Source organism: Hypanus sabinus, chromosome 7 (assembly GCF_030144855.1).
Source record: "Hypanus sabinus isolate sHypSab1 chromosome 7, sHypSab1.hap1, whole genome shotgun sequence".
NCBI lineage: Eukaryota > Metazoa > Chordata > Chondrichthyes > Myliobatiformes > Dasyatidae > Hypanus > Hypanus sabinus.
The window spans coordinates 9,565,190-9,583,028 of record NC_082712.1 but is presented as its reverse complement, the minus strand read 5'-3'; the positions used below and the strand labels follow the sequence as shown (position 1 = coordinate 9,583,028).

Genomic DNA, 17,839 nt, shown 5'->3' with positions numbered 1-17,839 from the left:
GCAAAACAAAATCTTGATTTCCCTCCCTCCGATACCTGCTGTATCATCGCAGTCAGTGCAATGCTACTACAGATCAGGGCATCAGAGTTCAGAGTTTAATTCCGGTGTCCTCTGTAAGAAATTTGTTCGTTTTTCCTGAATGCACGTGCGTTTCCTCTGGGTGTTCCAGCTTCCTCCTACAGTCCAAAGAATAACTGCCTAGTTGATTGGTCATTGTAAATTGTCCTGTAATTGGGCTAGGGCCAAATAGATGGGTTGCTGGGCCAGAAAAACCTGTTCCATGCTGTATTTCTAAATAGAATAAAAATACCCCAAATATGGTTCCCAAAATGTTCCCATCATATGGCTTTCTTATCTAAGTGACTTTAAAATGGCAGCTATGTGCAATTTACCCCTATCCAAGTGAGGGGTATAGTCAGATAAATACAAGCAGGCTTTTTCCACTGAGGTTGGGTGAGCCTAGAACTAGAGGTTATGGGTTAAGGGTGAAAGGTGAAATGTTTAAGGAGCATACAAGGGGGAACTTCTTCACTCAGAGTGGTAAGGGTGTGGAATGAACTGCCAGTGGAAGTGACGGATGTGGGTTTGATTTCAACATTTAAGAGAAATTTGGATAGGTACATGGAAGGGAGAAGTATGGAGGGCCACGGTCCAAGTGCTGGTTGATGAGTTTAAGCAGATTATTAGTTTGGCACAGACTAGATGGGCCAAAGGGCCTGTTTCTGTGCTGTAGTGTAATATGAGCCTCGCAAAGGTTTCACTAACCCATACGCTGTTCCCTTGCCCAGGTTCTCATGACATGGAACTGAGACCATACTCTCAATTTTGTTCTTTATCCTTAACCCAGATACCCTCACCTTATCTCAGATATTTTACCCAGTGCCTTTATCTTGACCCAGATACCTTTCCTAACCCAAACCCTCCTGTTTTAACCCAGGTGTCTTACCTAGTAGATTTACCTTAACCCAGGTACCTTTCCTCAACTCAACCCCCTTCCCCGAGCTTTCACCTGGATCCCTTTACCATTGTCATGTCTTCATGTTTGGCTGGTCTGCTGTGTCAAGAATGTTCTATTTATTTGGCATTTCGGCATTGTGATTATTTTTAATCATCCTTCAGCAATGTTCATCGTCTCACTGTAGGGACCTACATCTCATGCATATAGAAACACAAAAGCAAAATGCTGCAGGTGCTGAAAATCTGAATGAAAATTGAAAATGCAGGCAACACTCGGCAGGTCAGGCAACATCTGTGGGGGGAGAGAGATGGCCCATGTTTTAGGTGGAGAACCCTTCATCAGAATAATCACCAATTTATTTCATTGATCCCTAATTCTGTACCTTGGGATTGTTGCCTGATTAGCCGGGCATTTTCAGCATTTTCTGTTTGATGTGCAACTGGAAAATTATCCCATGGGAATACTACAAGGTTGACAGAATTCTATCAAAATAAGAGGAGGAATATTGTATTTGAATATACTCTCAGTGGCCACTTTATCAGATACACCTGTAGACCTGCTCATTAATGTAAATATTTAATCAGCCAATCATGTGACAGCAACTCAATGCATGACATGGTCAAGAGGTTCAGTTGTTGTTGAGATAAAACATCAGAATGGTGAAGAAATGTGATCGAAGTGACCTCGGCCATGGAGTGATTGTTGGTGCCTGACAGGGTGGTTTGAGTATCTCAGAAACTGTTGATCTCCTGGGATTTTCATGCACAAAAGTCTCTAGAGTTTACAGAGAATGGTGCAAGACACAAGAAACATCCAGTGAGCAGCAGCTCTGTGAGCAAAAACACCTTGTTAATGAGAGGGGTCAGAGGAGAATGGCCAGACTGGTTCAAGCTGATGGGAAGGTGACAGTCACTCAAATAACCACCTGGTACAACTGTGATGCACAGAAGAACATCCCTGAATGCACAACACATGAAACCTTGAAGTGGATGGGCAGCAGTAGCAGAAGACCACACCGGGTTCCACTCCTGTACCTAATACAGTGGCCACTGAGTGTATGAGCCAATAGACAGGGAGTAGGAATATCCCATGGGACCATGTGGTGTCCGCTACATTCCTGCACAGTTGGAAGTTCCATCCAACGATTGTTGCTACTTCCATTTCAGACACTTTCTAAAAACCATCATGTGTTGTGTCGGCATGTATGTGCATGAGTGCATGCACGCGTGTGTGTTATGTGAGGCTTTGTCCTGAGTGAGGAGCGCTATTAGGATGGTGCGCTTGTGAATTAGGCTGCCCAGTGGATCCTATGTTAATAATTTGACAGAACTGTTGTTTAAACCATCTGGTCAGTTTTGGCAATAGAACAGGCTAATAAAATGCGATACTTACTATGTTGCGGACTCTTGTGGACACCTCCTGCAGTTGAAACAAACGAGCCATGTAAGTATATAAATATATAGGCATTATTACCTAAACAATGCACGATAAATGTATTTATATTTTTTTATATAACTGTTTGTAACTCTCCTCTGGGGTTGTTCCGAAATAAACACTCCATTCTCTTTTCTGACAGGTATCGTTTATTTCTCTCCCTTGTCTCCATAGTAATGTGCTTTTATCTGACCAAGTCCTTGCTGCTGACGTGCTGTGTGCCCATCTTACTTTTGGGCTCGAGATACCACTACAGTAGGAAAGTTATCGTCAGCTATCTTGAGTGCGCACTGCAAACCGACATGTCAGATATTGAGCAATATTACATGAAACCGGCAGGTAAGTTCCCAGTTTTCAGAAACATGGGATTGGGTGCTGAGGTGGGAATATTTCTATGGAGTGCTTTTCTGCTGCCACTTTGGCCTTCCCCAACTTGCAAATAATAGGTTGCCTCATGTTGTTCTATAATAAACGAGGGGCAAGAGATGTGTAGTTTTGAATGAACAGATTTTATTTTTGTCTAGAACTCCTCTATCATAGAATCAATTTCCACTTTCTGTTCACTTTGTATAAAACCTACACACATCGAATGACATTGGCATCAGTAGCTTTCTTCTTCACCTGGCTAATTCATTGGATATATTTCAAGCAGAGCTTGATAGGTTCTTGATTAGTCAGGGTGTCAAAGGTTATGGGGAGAAGGCAGAGAATGGGTGTTGAGAGGGGTAATAAGTTAGCCATGATGGAATGGCGGAGCAGACTTGATGGGTCTGATAGTCTTTCCGTTCAATTTCAAGTTGATTTTTATTCAACCATACACATGTATACAGCTAAATGAAACAATGTCCCTCAGGGACCAAAATGCAAAACGTAGCACATAGATCACATACAGCACATATTAACACACTAAGCAACACACAACAATGCTGGAGGAACTCAGCAGGTCAGGCAGCATCTATGAAAATTAATAAACAGTGGATGTTTTGGGACAAGAACCTTTACCAGGACTGCAAAAGAAGGGGGAAAGATGCCAGAATAAAAAGGTGTGTGGAGGGGAAGGGGGATAGCAAGAAGGTGACAGGTGAAGCCAGGTGGGTGGGAAAGGTAGAAGGCTAGAGAGGAAGGAATCTGATAGGGAAGGAGCATGGACCATAGGAGAAAGGGAAGGAGGGACACCAGGGTGGGGTGACAGGCAGGTGAGGAGAAGGGGTAAAAGGCTGGAGTGGGGAATAGAAAACCAGGAAGGGTGAAGGGAAAAGAAAAAAAGGGAAAAAAATTATCGGAAGGAGGAATTGATGTTCACATCATCAGGTTGGAGGCTACCCAGATGGAATATGAGGTGTTGCTCCTCCAGTCTGAGAGTGGCTTCATCATAGAAAAAGAGGAGAATATTACCTGATAAAAAAAAAGATTCTGTAGATGTACAAGCTGACATAAAGCGCATATACAGCATTTAGTTAAATATATAACAGGTATATTACCTCATGGTGGGCTATGTAATGTTGCATTGTTGGTGATGATCAACATCACTTAACAACATAACACGACAGAGCACACCTGGTGAAGATAAAGGCTACTGATGGAAATGATGCTGCAAGTGTGCAGGTGTGGAATTTGTGGTTAGGAAAGCGTAAATATAATATCCAGGCAAGGAGAGAGTGCAGACATCCGAGACGAGAAAGGTCTTCGAAGAGCTTAGCTTCCATTTACACACCAGGGTTCTGGAGATGAGATAGATGATCCAAGGCACACACGTCAACTAAGGGACAATTGCTTTACTAACTCCAAAGTATCATCGGTTGACTTGTAGTTTCTACTGACTCTTAACACCAGTATTGAGAATGGCGATTGATCTTGCAAATAAGGAATTCCAATATAGACAATTTACCAATATCATAACTGATAAGCTAATTCTGTATAAAAATAGCAGCTTCTGCCCTGGCTTCAGAACAGAGTGGTGACAGAGGTCATGCTGGTCTCCTTGTGCACAAGGAAAATAAAGTGTGTTTGAGTCATAGAGTGCATGTGTTCTGGGTTCTGTTATTTTATGATCAGTGATGATATTTGCCCTGTACAACGTGAACATAAAGTGTGATTTGCAATTTCCTTATGCAGTTTTGGTACTGGTAACTTGGAACTCATTCCCCTTGACAGGAGGGTGTGGGAAGGATGCTAAAACTATCACTCACGGGGTCAACAAGGGTCAAGACTTCATGGAGGTGCATGAAGCGAATGGAGTTGGCATGGTTTTTGTTTGTATAGTAATCTGACCAAGTCCTTTGTGCTCATGTGCTGTGTGCCCATATTACTCTTAGGCTTGAAATACCACTACAGTAGGAAAGTTATCGCCAGCTAACCCAGAATCCTTTCCCATTGCGTTGGGCATAACTTATCATCATTGAAACTACTGAATAGCTGGGAGAGGAATTAACCCCGGTCCGAACCCCCTCAGTGTTATGAGTCAATGAATGAGAAAATAAGAGCTCAGTTGAAGTTGAAGAAAGAATCTTCGTGCAGTCCTTTGAACTCCTCTCTAGTTAACAATACTCCGGGCAGTCCAATTCTAGCCCATTCCAATCTTCCTGTCCAATCCTCCTAATTCCTGATTTTCCTACAGACCATGACCTATGTCAAGCCTTCATTTGTTTACTGGCTCCATCGGCACAGCTCTCTGGGGTGAAAAGCTCCAGCGATCTGAGAGAAGCAATTTAAGACCATAAGCTACAGGAGGTGAATTAGTCCATTTGGCCCATTGAGTCTGCTCCACCATTTCATCATGGTAATCAATTTTCCCTCAGCTCTAATCTCCTGTCTTCTGCCCGTATCCCTTCATCCCCTGACCAGTCAAGAATCTATCAACCTCTGCCTTAAGTATACCCAATGACTTGGCCTCCACAACCGCCTGTGGCAATGAAGTCCACAGATTCACCATTCACTGGCTAAAGAAGTTCCTCCTCATCTCCGTTCTAAAAGGATACCTCTCTATACTGAGGCCATCCCCTCTTGTCTTGGACTCCTTCACCATCCTCTCCACATCCCCTACATCAAGGCTGTTCAACTTTCAATAGGTTTCCATGGGGTCACCCCTCATTCTTCTGAATTCCAGTGAGTAGAGACATAGAGCCAGCAAATGCTCATCATATGACAGACTGGTCCATCCTGGAATAACTTTTATGAACCTTCTCGGACCCTCTCGATGTCAGCTCATCCTTTCATAGTTAAGGGGCCCAAAACAGCCCACAGTAATCCAAGCGAGGCTTCAGCAGTGCCTTATAAAGCCTCAACATTACCCCCTTGCTTTTGTGTTCTGGTCCTCTTGAAATTGTCTCCCAAACCCTTTCTGATCTCATCAGCTCGGGAGATCTCCCATCCACGGCCACCAAACTTATAGTTCCCACACCCCGCACTTCCCGTTTCTACCTCCTACCTAAGATTCACAAACCTGCCTGTCCAGGCAGTACCCGTTGTCTCTGCTTGCTCCTGCCCCACTGAACTCATTTCTGCCTATCTCGACTCTGTTTTATCTCCCCTTGTTCAATCCTTTCCCACCTATGTCCATGATTCTTCCCATGCTTTACATCTCTTCGAAGATTTCAAGTTCCCCGGCCCCCACCGCCTCATTTTCACCATGGACGTCCAGTCCCTATATACCTCTATCCCCCACCAGGAAGGTCTCCGAGCTCTCCGTTTCTTCCTGGATTCCAGACCCAGCCAGTCACCCTCTACCACCACTCTTCTCCGCCTCGCGGAATTAGTCCTCACGCTTAACAATTTCTCCTTTGGCTCCTCCCACTTCCTCCAAACTAAAGGTGTAGCCATGGGCACCCACATGGGTCCTAGCTACGCCTGCCTTTTTGTCGGCCATGTGGAGCAATCTATGTTCCAAGCCTACACCGGTATCTGTCCTCCTCTTTTCTTACGTTATATCGACGACTGCATCGGCGCTGCTTCCTGCACACATGCTGAGCTCGTCAACTTCATTAACTTCGTCTCCAACTTTCACCCTGCCCTCAAATTCACCTGGTCTATTTCCGACACCTCCCTCCCCTTTCTAGATCTTTCTGTTTCTATCTCTGGAGACAGCCTATCCACCGATGTCTACTACAGACCTACAGACTCCCACAGCTGCCTAGACTATTCCTCCTCCCACCCTGTCTCCTGCAAAAATGCTATCCCTTTCTCTCAACTCCTCCACCTCCACCGCATCTGCTCTCAGGATGAGGCTTTTCATTCCAGGACAAAGGAGATGTCTTCCTTTTTTAAAGAAAGGGGCTTCCCTTCATCCACTATCAACTCTGCCCTCCATCGCGTCTCCTGTATTTCACACACCTCTGCCCTCACCCCATCCCCCTGCCAGCCCACCAGGGATAGAGTCCCCCTGGTCCTCACCTATCACCCTACCAGCCTACAGATCCAACGCATAATCCTCCGTAACTTCTGCCACCTCCTACGGGATCCCACCACCAGACACAACTTCCCCTCCCCCCCCACTCTCGGCTTTCCACAGGGATCGCTCCCTACACGACTCCCTTGTCCATTCATCCCCACTCCATCCCTCCCCACCGACCTCCCTCCAGGCACTCATCCCTGCAAACGGAAGAAGTGCTACACCTGCCCCCACACTTCTTCCCTCACCACCATCCCAGGCCCCAGACAGTCCTTTCAGGTGAGGCACCACTTCACCTGCGAGTCAGCTGGGGTGATATATTGTATCCGGTGCTCCCGATGTGGCCATTTATACATTGGGGAGATCCACCACAGACTGGGAGACCATTTCGCCGAACATCGGCACTCAGTCCTCCAGCAGTGGTGGGATCTCCCTGTGGCCACACACTTCAATTCCACAGACCACTCCCACTCCAACATGTCTGTCCATGGCCTCCTCTACCATCAAGATGAGGCCGTGCGCAGGTCGATGGAGCAATACCTTATCTCCCGCCTAGGTAGCCTCCTACCTGCCGGCATGAACATTCAACTCATGGACCTCCGTTGATACCCCTGCCCCACTCTTACCCCCATCCCTATCTATAATTTTAGTCTGGTTCTCTTACTCTCTCTTTTTCCCCCCTCACTATAATCTCCCCCCAGCCCTACCTTTCGTTCTCTTTTATTTCCCATAATTCTCCACCTTCCCCCAGCCCATTTCCCTCCAGCCTATCACTTCCCAGCTCTCTACTTCATCCCTCCCCCCATTTCTTATCCCCCCTCGACCATCCCATGTTACTTCACTCCTGATAAAAGGTTTCGGCCCAAAACGCTGTCACTACCTCCTCCCATAGATGCTGTCTGGCCTGCTGAGTTCTGCCAGCGTTTTGTGTTTTTATATACTTCTGGACATGATTCCATCTGCCACTTCCTTGTCCACTCTCTCGGTCTTAAATGGGTGATTCCCTTCTCCGGGGATACCAGATCCACCCCTCCACCACACTCAGGAACCATCTCTCAGCATCTCCACCCTTCAAAATCTCATGCTTCCGTGAGATCACCTCTCAGTCTCCCAGATAACAATGAGCATGGGTCTGATCCTTACCATGGCCACCTTTCCTCATAAGCCAACCCTGAACTCAACCTAGTCAGCCACCTTCCAATTCAAGTGATAGGTCCTTCAGTCAGAAAACTAGAAGAGTAGACAGAACTCCGACTGTGGGTGATAATATCTGAACATCTGTACAAAACTTTGCTGGTGTAACACGCTGCAATAACTGCCAAAATTCCCATTGGCTTCCTGACCACACCTTGTACTTGCTCACAATTCTAAACACAAGAGATTCTGCAGAAGCTGGGAATCCAGAGCAACACACACATGCTGGAGGAACTCAGCAGGTCAGGCAGCATCTATGGAGAGGAATAAACAGTCAATGTTTCTTTCTTTATTTATTTAGAGATACAGCACAGAACAAGCTGCACCACCCAACAACCCACCTACTTAACCCAAGCTAATCACAGGACAATTTACAATGACCAATGAACCTACTAATTGAACGTCTTTGGACTGGGAGGAAACTGGAGCACCCGAGGAAATGCAAAGTTATGGGGAAAATATGTTAACTCCTTCCAGATAGCACCAGAAATTATCTTCAAGCTCCGACACCTCAAGTTGTAATAACACCACACTAACCATTATGTCACCTTGGTTCTGGCAGAGTCCCTTCATCAGGACTGGAGAAGAAAGGGGGTAGAAGCCAGAGTAGGAAGTGAGGGGAGGGCAAGAGTACAAGCTGGCAGGTGAGACCTGGAGAGAGGGAAGGTAAGAGGGTGGGGGAGGAAATGAGGTTTGGTGAAAAAGATAAAGGGCTGAAGAAGAAGGAATCTGAGAGGAGAGAGTGCTTTCTGAGAGAGTTCCTCGAGCATTGTGTGTGTGCTTACTGCTATCTTTCTGTGTTTCCTGGATGAGACAGATAGTACTCTGAACATTCACTGGTGTTTCACATTAGAGTAATTGTTTCACATTCCACCGCTCTCCCCCCAACCCTCAGCATTTTCCAGTCGACCTTGGATCACACACTGATTTAACCTGTTTATTCTGCAGTCTTTTGCAGAATCCCTGCATGGTCCTCTCTTTGAGCGATGGGTGGGAGTGTTGGAGGGGAGGAAGCATATTTGAGTTTTACCTTTCAAGTCCTGTTAATACTTAATGAGCCAACAATCCGTCCTACTTACCACAACAAAGCTCCCTGCTCCTTTCACTGTGATAACATTAGCAATATTTTATGAAGAGCCTGCTCTATGCCGTTGATATTAATTCATTTCAAACTTCCTCACAATAATAATTGGACAACTATATTCTTTAATCTCATTAAGGAACAATTAAACCTGTAACTTGGAAGAAAGTTATAAATATTCCTTTGTTAAGTTAACTGGGGTGCTGTATTTTACAAATATTGGCTGTCAGATTAATTCTGCCGTGCCTGTGAAGACCATAGATTTAGTGATTATGGATTTAATGGTTTGGTTTTGTGTTAAGACCAGAAGACATGGCAGCAGAATTAGGCCATTCAGTCCATCTATCTGCTCCACCATTCCATCATGGCTGATTTACTATTCCTCTCTGCTCCATTCTCCTGCCTCTCCCCATAACCTTTGATGCCCTACATAATCAAGGAAAGGGTGCATAATACCCCTGTGGCTGTTCCCTTCAATAATAAGTATACAGCTTTGGATACTGTTGGAGGGATGACCTGCTGGGGGAGGCTTCAGGAACTCGGTCTCTGGCTCTGTGTCTGAAGCAGGCAGGAGAGAGTGTCGACCTGGTTGGACTATGTGTTGGGCAAAATTTTGTAGCTAGGCTCTGGTGGACAAAATTCCAGCACTATTCAGGCCTCTTTACCCATTTGACTCATGGTAACTCCACACAGAGGAGTTTACGAATCATTTTAATGAAGCAGATCAAACAACTGCAGTACAATGCAGTGTTGTTTTCTCTGGAATTACCAGATGATTTGAATCAAGCGACTTCAGATGTTAATAGCCTTGCTGTACATGCTGGGTGTAATAATCACACTTGTTTCGTGTCACACTATCCCAGTGACGCCTGGTAACTAACACCTGTCTTGAAAGGCAGTACATCTCCTGACTTGTTGTGAAGACAGCAGTCAATCTGTGCTGTGATATTTTCAGAGGAAAATATTTTAAAGAAAGGGCAGGTGAAAACTTGGCTGATAGAATTTCTTCACACTGTCCAGGCATCGTGTTTGCAGGCTGGCTGTACAAGCCTTTATCTTGGCCAGGTGTGCTGTGTTGTGCGAGGGTGTCAATGGTGATAATTTTATTGAGGCCAGAAGTGTGTAGGTTCAAGATTCAAGATTGTTTAATGTCATGTCATTTACACAGGTGTAAAGGGGAACAAAGTAATTGTTACTTCAGATCTAATGCAGCACAAAAAACCTAATAGATATAAATATATAAGACAGCTTTTATATAGCACTGTGCAAAAGTATCAGGCACATATATTTAACTAGGGTGCCTAACACTTTTGCACAGTTCTTCAATAATTTTATATATTCCACTGTACTGCTGCCACAAAAGAGGAAACACTTTTCATGACACATGTGACTGATGATAAACCTGATTCTGATATTGCGGACTGAGAGTGGGAAAGGGACAGGGAGAGGGGAATCATGATTGGGAAAAAGGGAAGGGAGAGGGAATGGAGCGGGAAGAGCCAGAGAGACATTCTGTAATGATCAATAAACCGATTGTTCGGAAACAAATGACCTTGCCTCATGTCTCAGGTCTAGGTGTGTCTGCACCTGAAATGCTACCTGCCCCTGGCACTCTACTGCCACCGGTCCCATGCCCACCCCCCTTGGCACTCTACCCTCACCGTTCCCAACCTCCTTTACTCCCACCATATTTACAAACTCTTTCTCTGCTCTGCGTTGACGAATTCGGTACTGTGGGAAAATAGCGCTCTAGCTATTTATATGTGACTAACACGTTCACACAGTGTTGTAAATAGATTGATTGTACATCCATAAAGTGACGTTAGACACAGGTGTGTACAGAAGGTGACTGACAGGAAATGATAAATTAGTGATGGGGGCATGGAGGGGTGGGTTACTGGGTGGAGGTGGTGATCAGCCTTGGGGAAAAGTGACTGTTTTTGAGGCTGGTGGTCCTGGTGTGGCTGCTACGTAGCCTCTTCCCTGATGGGAGTGGGACAAACGGTCCATGAGCAGAGTGGGTGCATCCTTCCTGATCCAGTATGTCCTTCGTGGTGGGTAGACTGGTGCTGGTGATGCATTGGGCAGTTTTGACTAATCGTTGCAGAACCTTCCTGTCCACTGTAGTGCATTTTCCATAACAAGAATGTTAGAGCATAAAACCATAAAACACAGGAGCAGAATTAGGCAATTGAGCCATCGAGTCTGCTCTGCCATTCAATCATGGCTGATCCTTTTTTTCTCTCCTCAACCCCAGTTCTCAGCCTTCTCCCCGTAATCTTTGATGCCATGTCCAATCAAGAACCTATCAATCTCTGCCTTAAATACACCCAACGACCCGGCCTCCACAGCTGCATGTGGTAACAAATTCCACAAATTCACCACCTTCTGACTAAAGAAATTTTTCTGCATCTCTGTTTTAAATGGACACCTCTCTATCCTGAGGCTGTGTCCTCTTGTCCTAGACTCCCTCACCATGGGAAACACCCTTTCCACATCTGCTCTGCCTAGACCTTTCAACATTCGAAAGGTTTCAATGAGATCCCCCCCCCCCCCATCCTTCTAAATGCCAGTGAGTACAGGCCCAGAGCCATCAAACGTTCCTCATATGATAACCCTTTCATTCCTGGAATCATCCTTGTAATCCTTCTCAGAACCCTTTCCATTGTCAGCATATCTTTTATTGCATAAGGAGCCCAAAACAGTTCACAATACCTCAAGGTGAGGCCTCACCAGTACCTTATAAACCCGCAGCATCACATCCCTGTTCTTGTATTCTAGTCCTCTTGAAATGAATGCAAGCATTACATTTGCCTTCCTCCCCACCAACTCAACCTGCAAGCTTGCCTTTAGGGTGTTCTGCACAAGGACTCCCAAGTCCCTTTGCATCTCAGATTTTTGGATTTTCTCCCCATTATAAAATAGTTTGCATATTTATTTCTTCTATCAAAGTCAAAGTGTATGACCATGCATTTTCCAGCATTGTATTTCATAAGCCACTTTCTTGCTCATTCTCCTAATCTGTTTAAGTCCTTCTGCAGCCTTCCTGTTTCCTCAACACTACCTACCTCTCCACCAATCTTCATATCATCTTCAAACTTAACTTGGTAAGCAGCCTCATGTGTGGCACCTTGTCAAAGGCCTTCTGAACATCAAAAAATACAAAATCTACCGCATCCCCTTTATCTATTCTACTTGTAATCTCTTCAAAGAATTCCAACAGGTTTGTCAGGCAATATTTTCCCTTAAGGAAACCATGCTGACTTTGCTATCTTGTCCTGTGTCACCAAGTGCCCTATAACCTCATCATTAACAATTGACTCCAGTGTCTTCCCAACCACTGAGGACAGGCTAACTGGTCTGTAATTTCATTTCTGCCGCCTTCCTCGTTTCTTAAAGAGTGGAGTGACCTTTGCAATTTTCCAGTCCTCCAGAACCGTGCCAGAGTGATGCACCATCAATAACTCTCGGAGACAGGAGGCAAAAGATAGGCTTTTATTAGCTGTAAACGTGACCACGACATCTTGGCGACTGAGGGAGGAGCAGTGCCTCCAATCGCCTTTATTCAGGGGTCTGTGGGAGGAGCCACAGGAGCAGTCAGCAGAGGGGCGTGTCCAGACATGTATACACATAGTTAACCACACAGAGTCCAATGATTCTTGAAAGATCATTACCACTGCCTCTTTCCGAACCTTCCGGTGCAGTTCATCTGGTCTGGGTGACTTATGTACCTTTAGGTCTTTCAGGTTTTTGGGCACCTTCTCCCTTGTAACAGTAACTGAACTCACTTCTCTTCCCTCACACCCTTCAACACCTGACACACAGCTAAGGTCTTCCACAGTGAGGACTGCTGCAGAATTCTAGCTTAGTTCATCTGCTATCTCCTTGGTCCCCATTATTATTTCTCCAGCCTCTTCTAGCCCTCCTATATCCACTATCAACTCTTTTTTTTATGTACTTGAAACAGCTTTTTCTGTTTATCTTGATATTGTTTGTTAGCTTGCTTTTATGTTTCATCTTTTCCCTCCTAATATTACTTTCTGTTGCTTTGGTTTCTGAAAGCTTCCCAATCCTCTGTCTTCCCACTGATTTTTGCTTTGTTGTTTGCTGTGGCTTCCCTTGTCAGTCACGATTGTACTATTTTACTATTTGTGTATTTCTTTGTTTTTGAAATACATCTATCCTGCACCTTCCTCATTTTCCCCAGAAACTCACACCATTGCTGCTCTGCTCTCATCCCTGCCAGCAGCTCCTTCCAGTTTACTCCTCTCTCATACCACTGTAATTTTCTTCACTCCACTGAAATACTGTTTCATCAGACTTTACTCTCTCCCTATCAGATTTCAAGTTGAACTCAATCACTGTCTCCTAAGGGTTCTTTTATCTTAAACTCCTTAATCACATCCAGTTAATTACATAACACCAAATCCAGTATAGCTGCTCCTAGTAGGCTCAATGAAAAACTGCTCTAAAAATCCACCTCGTAGGCATTCAACAAATTAACTCTCTTGGGATCCATTAACAACCTGATTTTCCCAATGTACCAGCATGTTGAAATCTCCCATGACAATCATAACATTTCCCTTTTGATACACCTTTCTAATTTTCTGTTGTAATCTGTGGTCCACATCCCAGTTACTGTTTGGAGGCCTGTATATAAGTGCCATCAGGGTCCTGTTACCTTTGCAATTTCTTAACTCAACCCACAAGGGTTCAACATTTTCTGATCCTATGTCACATCTTTCTACTGATTTGATGCCATTCTTTACCAGCAGAGCCACACCACCCCCTCTGCCTACCTTCCTATCCCTCTGATACAACGTGTAACTTTGGACATTCAGCTCCCAACTACAACCATCCTTCAGCCATGATTCAGTGATGGCCACACCATCATACCCGATCATCTGCAATAGTGCAACAAGATCATCCACCTTATTTCTTATACTCCGTGCATTGAGATATAACTCTTTGAGTGCTGTATTTGCTCTCTACTGAGCATCTGTAGAACTTTGTGAATATTGATGTGCATAGCCCAGTTCCTCAGAAAGTTGAGGCATTGGTGAGCTTTCCTGAGTGTGTGGAATTTGCTTGAGTAGGTTTTATACAATGTGAACAGAAAGTGAACTTGTGATGGTACCAGCATTCTGGGACCAACACACGAGTGTCATCATAAAGAAGGCACAACTGCTCCTCTACTTGCTCTCAAGCTTTAATAAATTCAGTATGTCACCTAAAATGCCTAGTTACGTCACAGCCTGGTACGAATAACCAAATGCCTAGGAATGCGAAATTCTGCACAAATGGTGGATACAGCCCAGATCATCACACGCAAGGGCCTCCCCACCATTTAGAAGCAATGACACAAGAAAGCAGCATCTTTCATCAAGGACCCCAATCATCCAAGCCATGCTGTCTTATTGCTGTTTGCATCAGGCAGGAGGTACAGGAGCCTTAGGTCCCAAACCCCCAGGTTCAGGAACAGTTGTTACCCTTCAACCTTAGGCTCCTGAACTGGTGTGGATAACTTCACTCACCATAACGCTGACCTGATTCTAAAATCTACAGACTCACTTTCAGGGACTCTACAGTTTATCTTCTCAGTATTATTTTACTTTTTTGCCAATTTGTCTTCCTTTATACATTGGTTGTTTGTCAGTCTTTGTGTGCAGTTTTTTGTAAACTCTGTTGTTCTGCTTTTTATTTTCCTGTATCATGGTGTGGTTAAATCTAGTGCTCTGGATATAAATAGTGCAGTAATGTTCATAGGCTCATTATCCTTTCAGAAATCTGATGGTGCAAAGGAAGAGGGTATTCCTAAGATATCTTTATGCTCAGTAACAAGAAGAGGGCATGTCCTGGATGGTGAGGGCTTTAATAATGGATGTCATCTTCCTGAGGCACTGCCTTCTGAAGATGTCCTCAATATTAGGGAGGCTAGTACCCATGATGGAGCTGACTGAGTTTACAGCCCTCGGCAGCATTTTCCAATCCTATGCAACCAATCAGAATTTTCTTCACAGTACATCTGTAGAAATTTGCTAGAGTCTTTGGTGACATATCAATTTCAAAGTTCAAAGTAAATTTATTATCAAAGTACCAAAGATAATGAGCCCATGAACATTACTGCACCATTTATATCCAGAGCACTAGATTTGTGAGTGAAGTTATCCACACCAGTTCAGGAGCCTAAGGTTGAAGGGTAACAACTGTTCCTGAACCTGGGGGTTTGGGACCTAAGGCTCCTGTACCTCCTGCCTGATGCAAACAGCAATAAGACAGCATGGCTTGGATGATTGGGGTCCTTGATGAAAGATGCTGCTTTCTTGTGGCATTGCTTCTAAATGGTGGGGAGGCCCTTGCGTGTGATGATCTGGGCTGTATCCACCATTTGTGCAGTCTTTCGCATTCCTAGGCATTTGGTTATTCGTACCAGGCTGTATCAAAGATTTATTTTCTTGCAGGCATACTCAATAATTTCATAATAGAACAATAACCATAATAGAATCAAGGAAAGACTGCACCAAATGGGCATTCAGCCAGTGTGCAAAGGACAACAAACTGTGCAAATACAAAAAGAAAGAAATAGTACAGTAATAATAAATAAGCAAGAAGTATCAAGAACATGAGATGAAGAGTCATTGAAAGTGAGTCCATAGGTTTTGGGAGCATTTCAATAATAGGGCAAGTGAAATTATCTCAACTGATTCAAGACCCCAATGGCTGAGGGGTAGCAACTGTTCCTGAGCCTCGTGGTGCGAGTCCTGAGGCTCCTGTACATTCTTCCTGATGGCAGCAGCGAGAAGAGACTATGATCTGGGTGGTGGGGATTCTTGATGGTGGGTGCTGCTTTCCTGCGAAGATGCTCCAGATAATGTCCTCAGTAGTTTTACCTGTGATGGACTGGGCCATATCCACTACCTTCTGTAGGATTTTCCATTCAAGGGCGTTGGTGTTTCCATATCAGGCAGTGTTGCAGCCAGTCAATATACTCTCCATCACACATCTATAGAAGGTTGTCAAAGTTTTGAATGTCATGCTGAAACTTCACGAACTCCAAAGGAAGTAGAAACACTTATGTGCTCTCTTTGTAATTGCACCTATGTACTGGGCTCAGGGAAAGTCCTCCAAAACGATGGTATTGGAGCTGTGCTTAGCCACACAGTCATATATATAAAGCGAATAGATCAGGGGCTAAGCACATAACCTTGTGGTGCACCTGTGCCAATGGAGATTGTGGAAGAGATGTTGCCAATCTGAACTAACTGGGGTCCACAAGTAAGCAAATCGAGGGTCCATTGCATAAGGAGGTATTGAGGCCAAATTTGGGTAATCTCCCCAAACTCCTATTGAACTAGAGCCACTGTTGTGCCTTCTTCATGATTGTACCAATATGTTGGGCCCAGGATAGATCTTCAGAGATGTTGATGCCCAGGAACTTGAAACTGCTCACCCTTCCCACTACTGACCCCTTCAATGAGGATTGATGTGCTCCCTTGACTTCCACTTCCTGAAGTTCACACTCAATTCCTTGGTCTCACTGAGGTTGCGAGGTTGTTGTTGGGACACCTCTCAGCTAGCCAATTTATCTCACTCCTCATCACCTTCTGAGATTCTGCCAACTGCAGTGGTTTCAAAGGCAAGTTTATAGATGGCATTTTAATTGTGCCTAGCCACGCAGTCATGAGGGTAGAGAGCGTAGAGCAGAGGGCTGAGCACACATCCTTGTGGTGTGCCAGTGTTGATTGTCATCGAGGGGGAGATGTTATTTCTGATCCACACTGACTGTGGTCTTTCGACAAGGATGTCAAGCATACAGTTTCAGAGGGAGGTACAGACACCCAGGTTTGGAAGCTTGCTGATGAAATATTATAACATTATAAGGAGCACAGATGCGTTAGATGGTCACAGTCAAATCTTGAACTAGAGACACTGAAATGCTCCCACTCACATTGCCTGTGTTGCCATGTAGCTGGGGTCTTCCTTTACATAATGGTAATATAATTTTGAAATCTTCGTTAATATAATTGTGAAATCCCCAGTAATTAATTATGTGTTAATGAATATAATCCATACATTTTCTAAATAATAAACATATCACATCCTTTCCTTTGTGACATTTCAGAGCGTCAATGTATTTACATTGTCAGTGTTTCAAGTTATGACAATGTTACAAATTGTAACAATAAACACAGAATGGAAGCCAGTAGCTCATTGTTAATAAACCACCATTACATTAGTAGTGGTCATAGTATCCGTATTACAAAAATAAACATTTAAAGTCCCTTAGAGCAATGGTTGATCTACACAGCTGTGTAAAAATTAGAGGGAATGTTGACTAGTCAAGTAGTTTATTGACATTTAACTATATACATGTATATAACTATATAATGTATATAGAAACGAGATAACATTTCTCTGAACCAGGGTGTAAAGCACAGTACATAACACATGATAACCTATATAAAGGTAAGGATAAAATCCACAGATGAATCACACATAAATAATAAACTAAAGAGCATTAATATTGAATATTGTAAGGTACTGAACAGATTAACCAGTGACACTTCAAATACGATGCAGTGGGGAGTTCAGAAGCCTAATGGCCTGGGGGAAGAAACTTTCCCATCCTGACCGTTCTTGTTTTTCTGCATCGGAGTCTCCTGCCTAATGGTAGAAAGTCAGAGAGGATGCTGGATGGATGGGTGGGATCCTCAGTAATACCAAGTGTCCTGTGTGTGCAGCGCTCCTGATAAATGCCCTGATGGATGGTAGAGAGACCACAATG

At 44.2% G+C, this 17,839-nt stretch overlaps 1 protein-coding gene across 3 annotated transcripts in view; it reads left to right on the top strand.

Moving 5' to 3' along the window:
* nat8l (N-acetyltransferase 8-like) overlaps nt 1-17,839 on the top strand; it is a 72,614-nt gene that overhangs the window by 4,109 nt on the left and 50,666 nt on the right. For 2 of the 3 annotated variants that reach the window (XM_059974196.1, XM_059974197.1), the window contains exon 2: nt 2,567-2,731. The exons of the other annotated variant lie outside the window; for it this stretch is intronic. In XM_059974196.1, the coding sequence (XP_059830179.1) occupies nt 2,567-2,731 (165 nt within the window). The remainder of the gene's footprint in view (nt 1-2,566; nt 2,732-17,839) is intronic. 3 annotated transcript variants of the gene reach the window in all.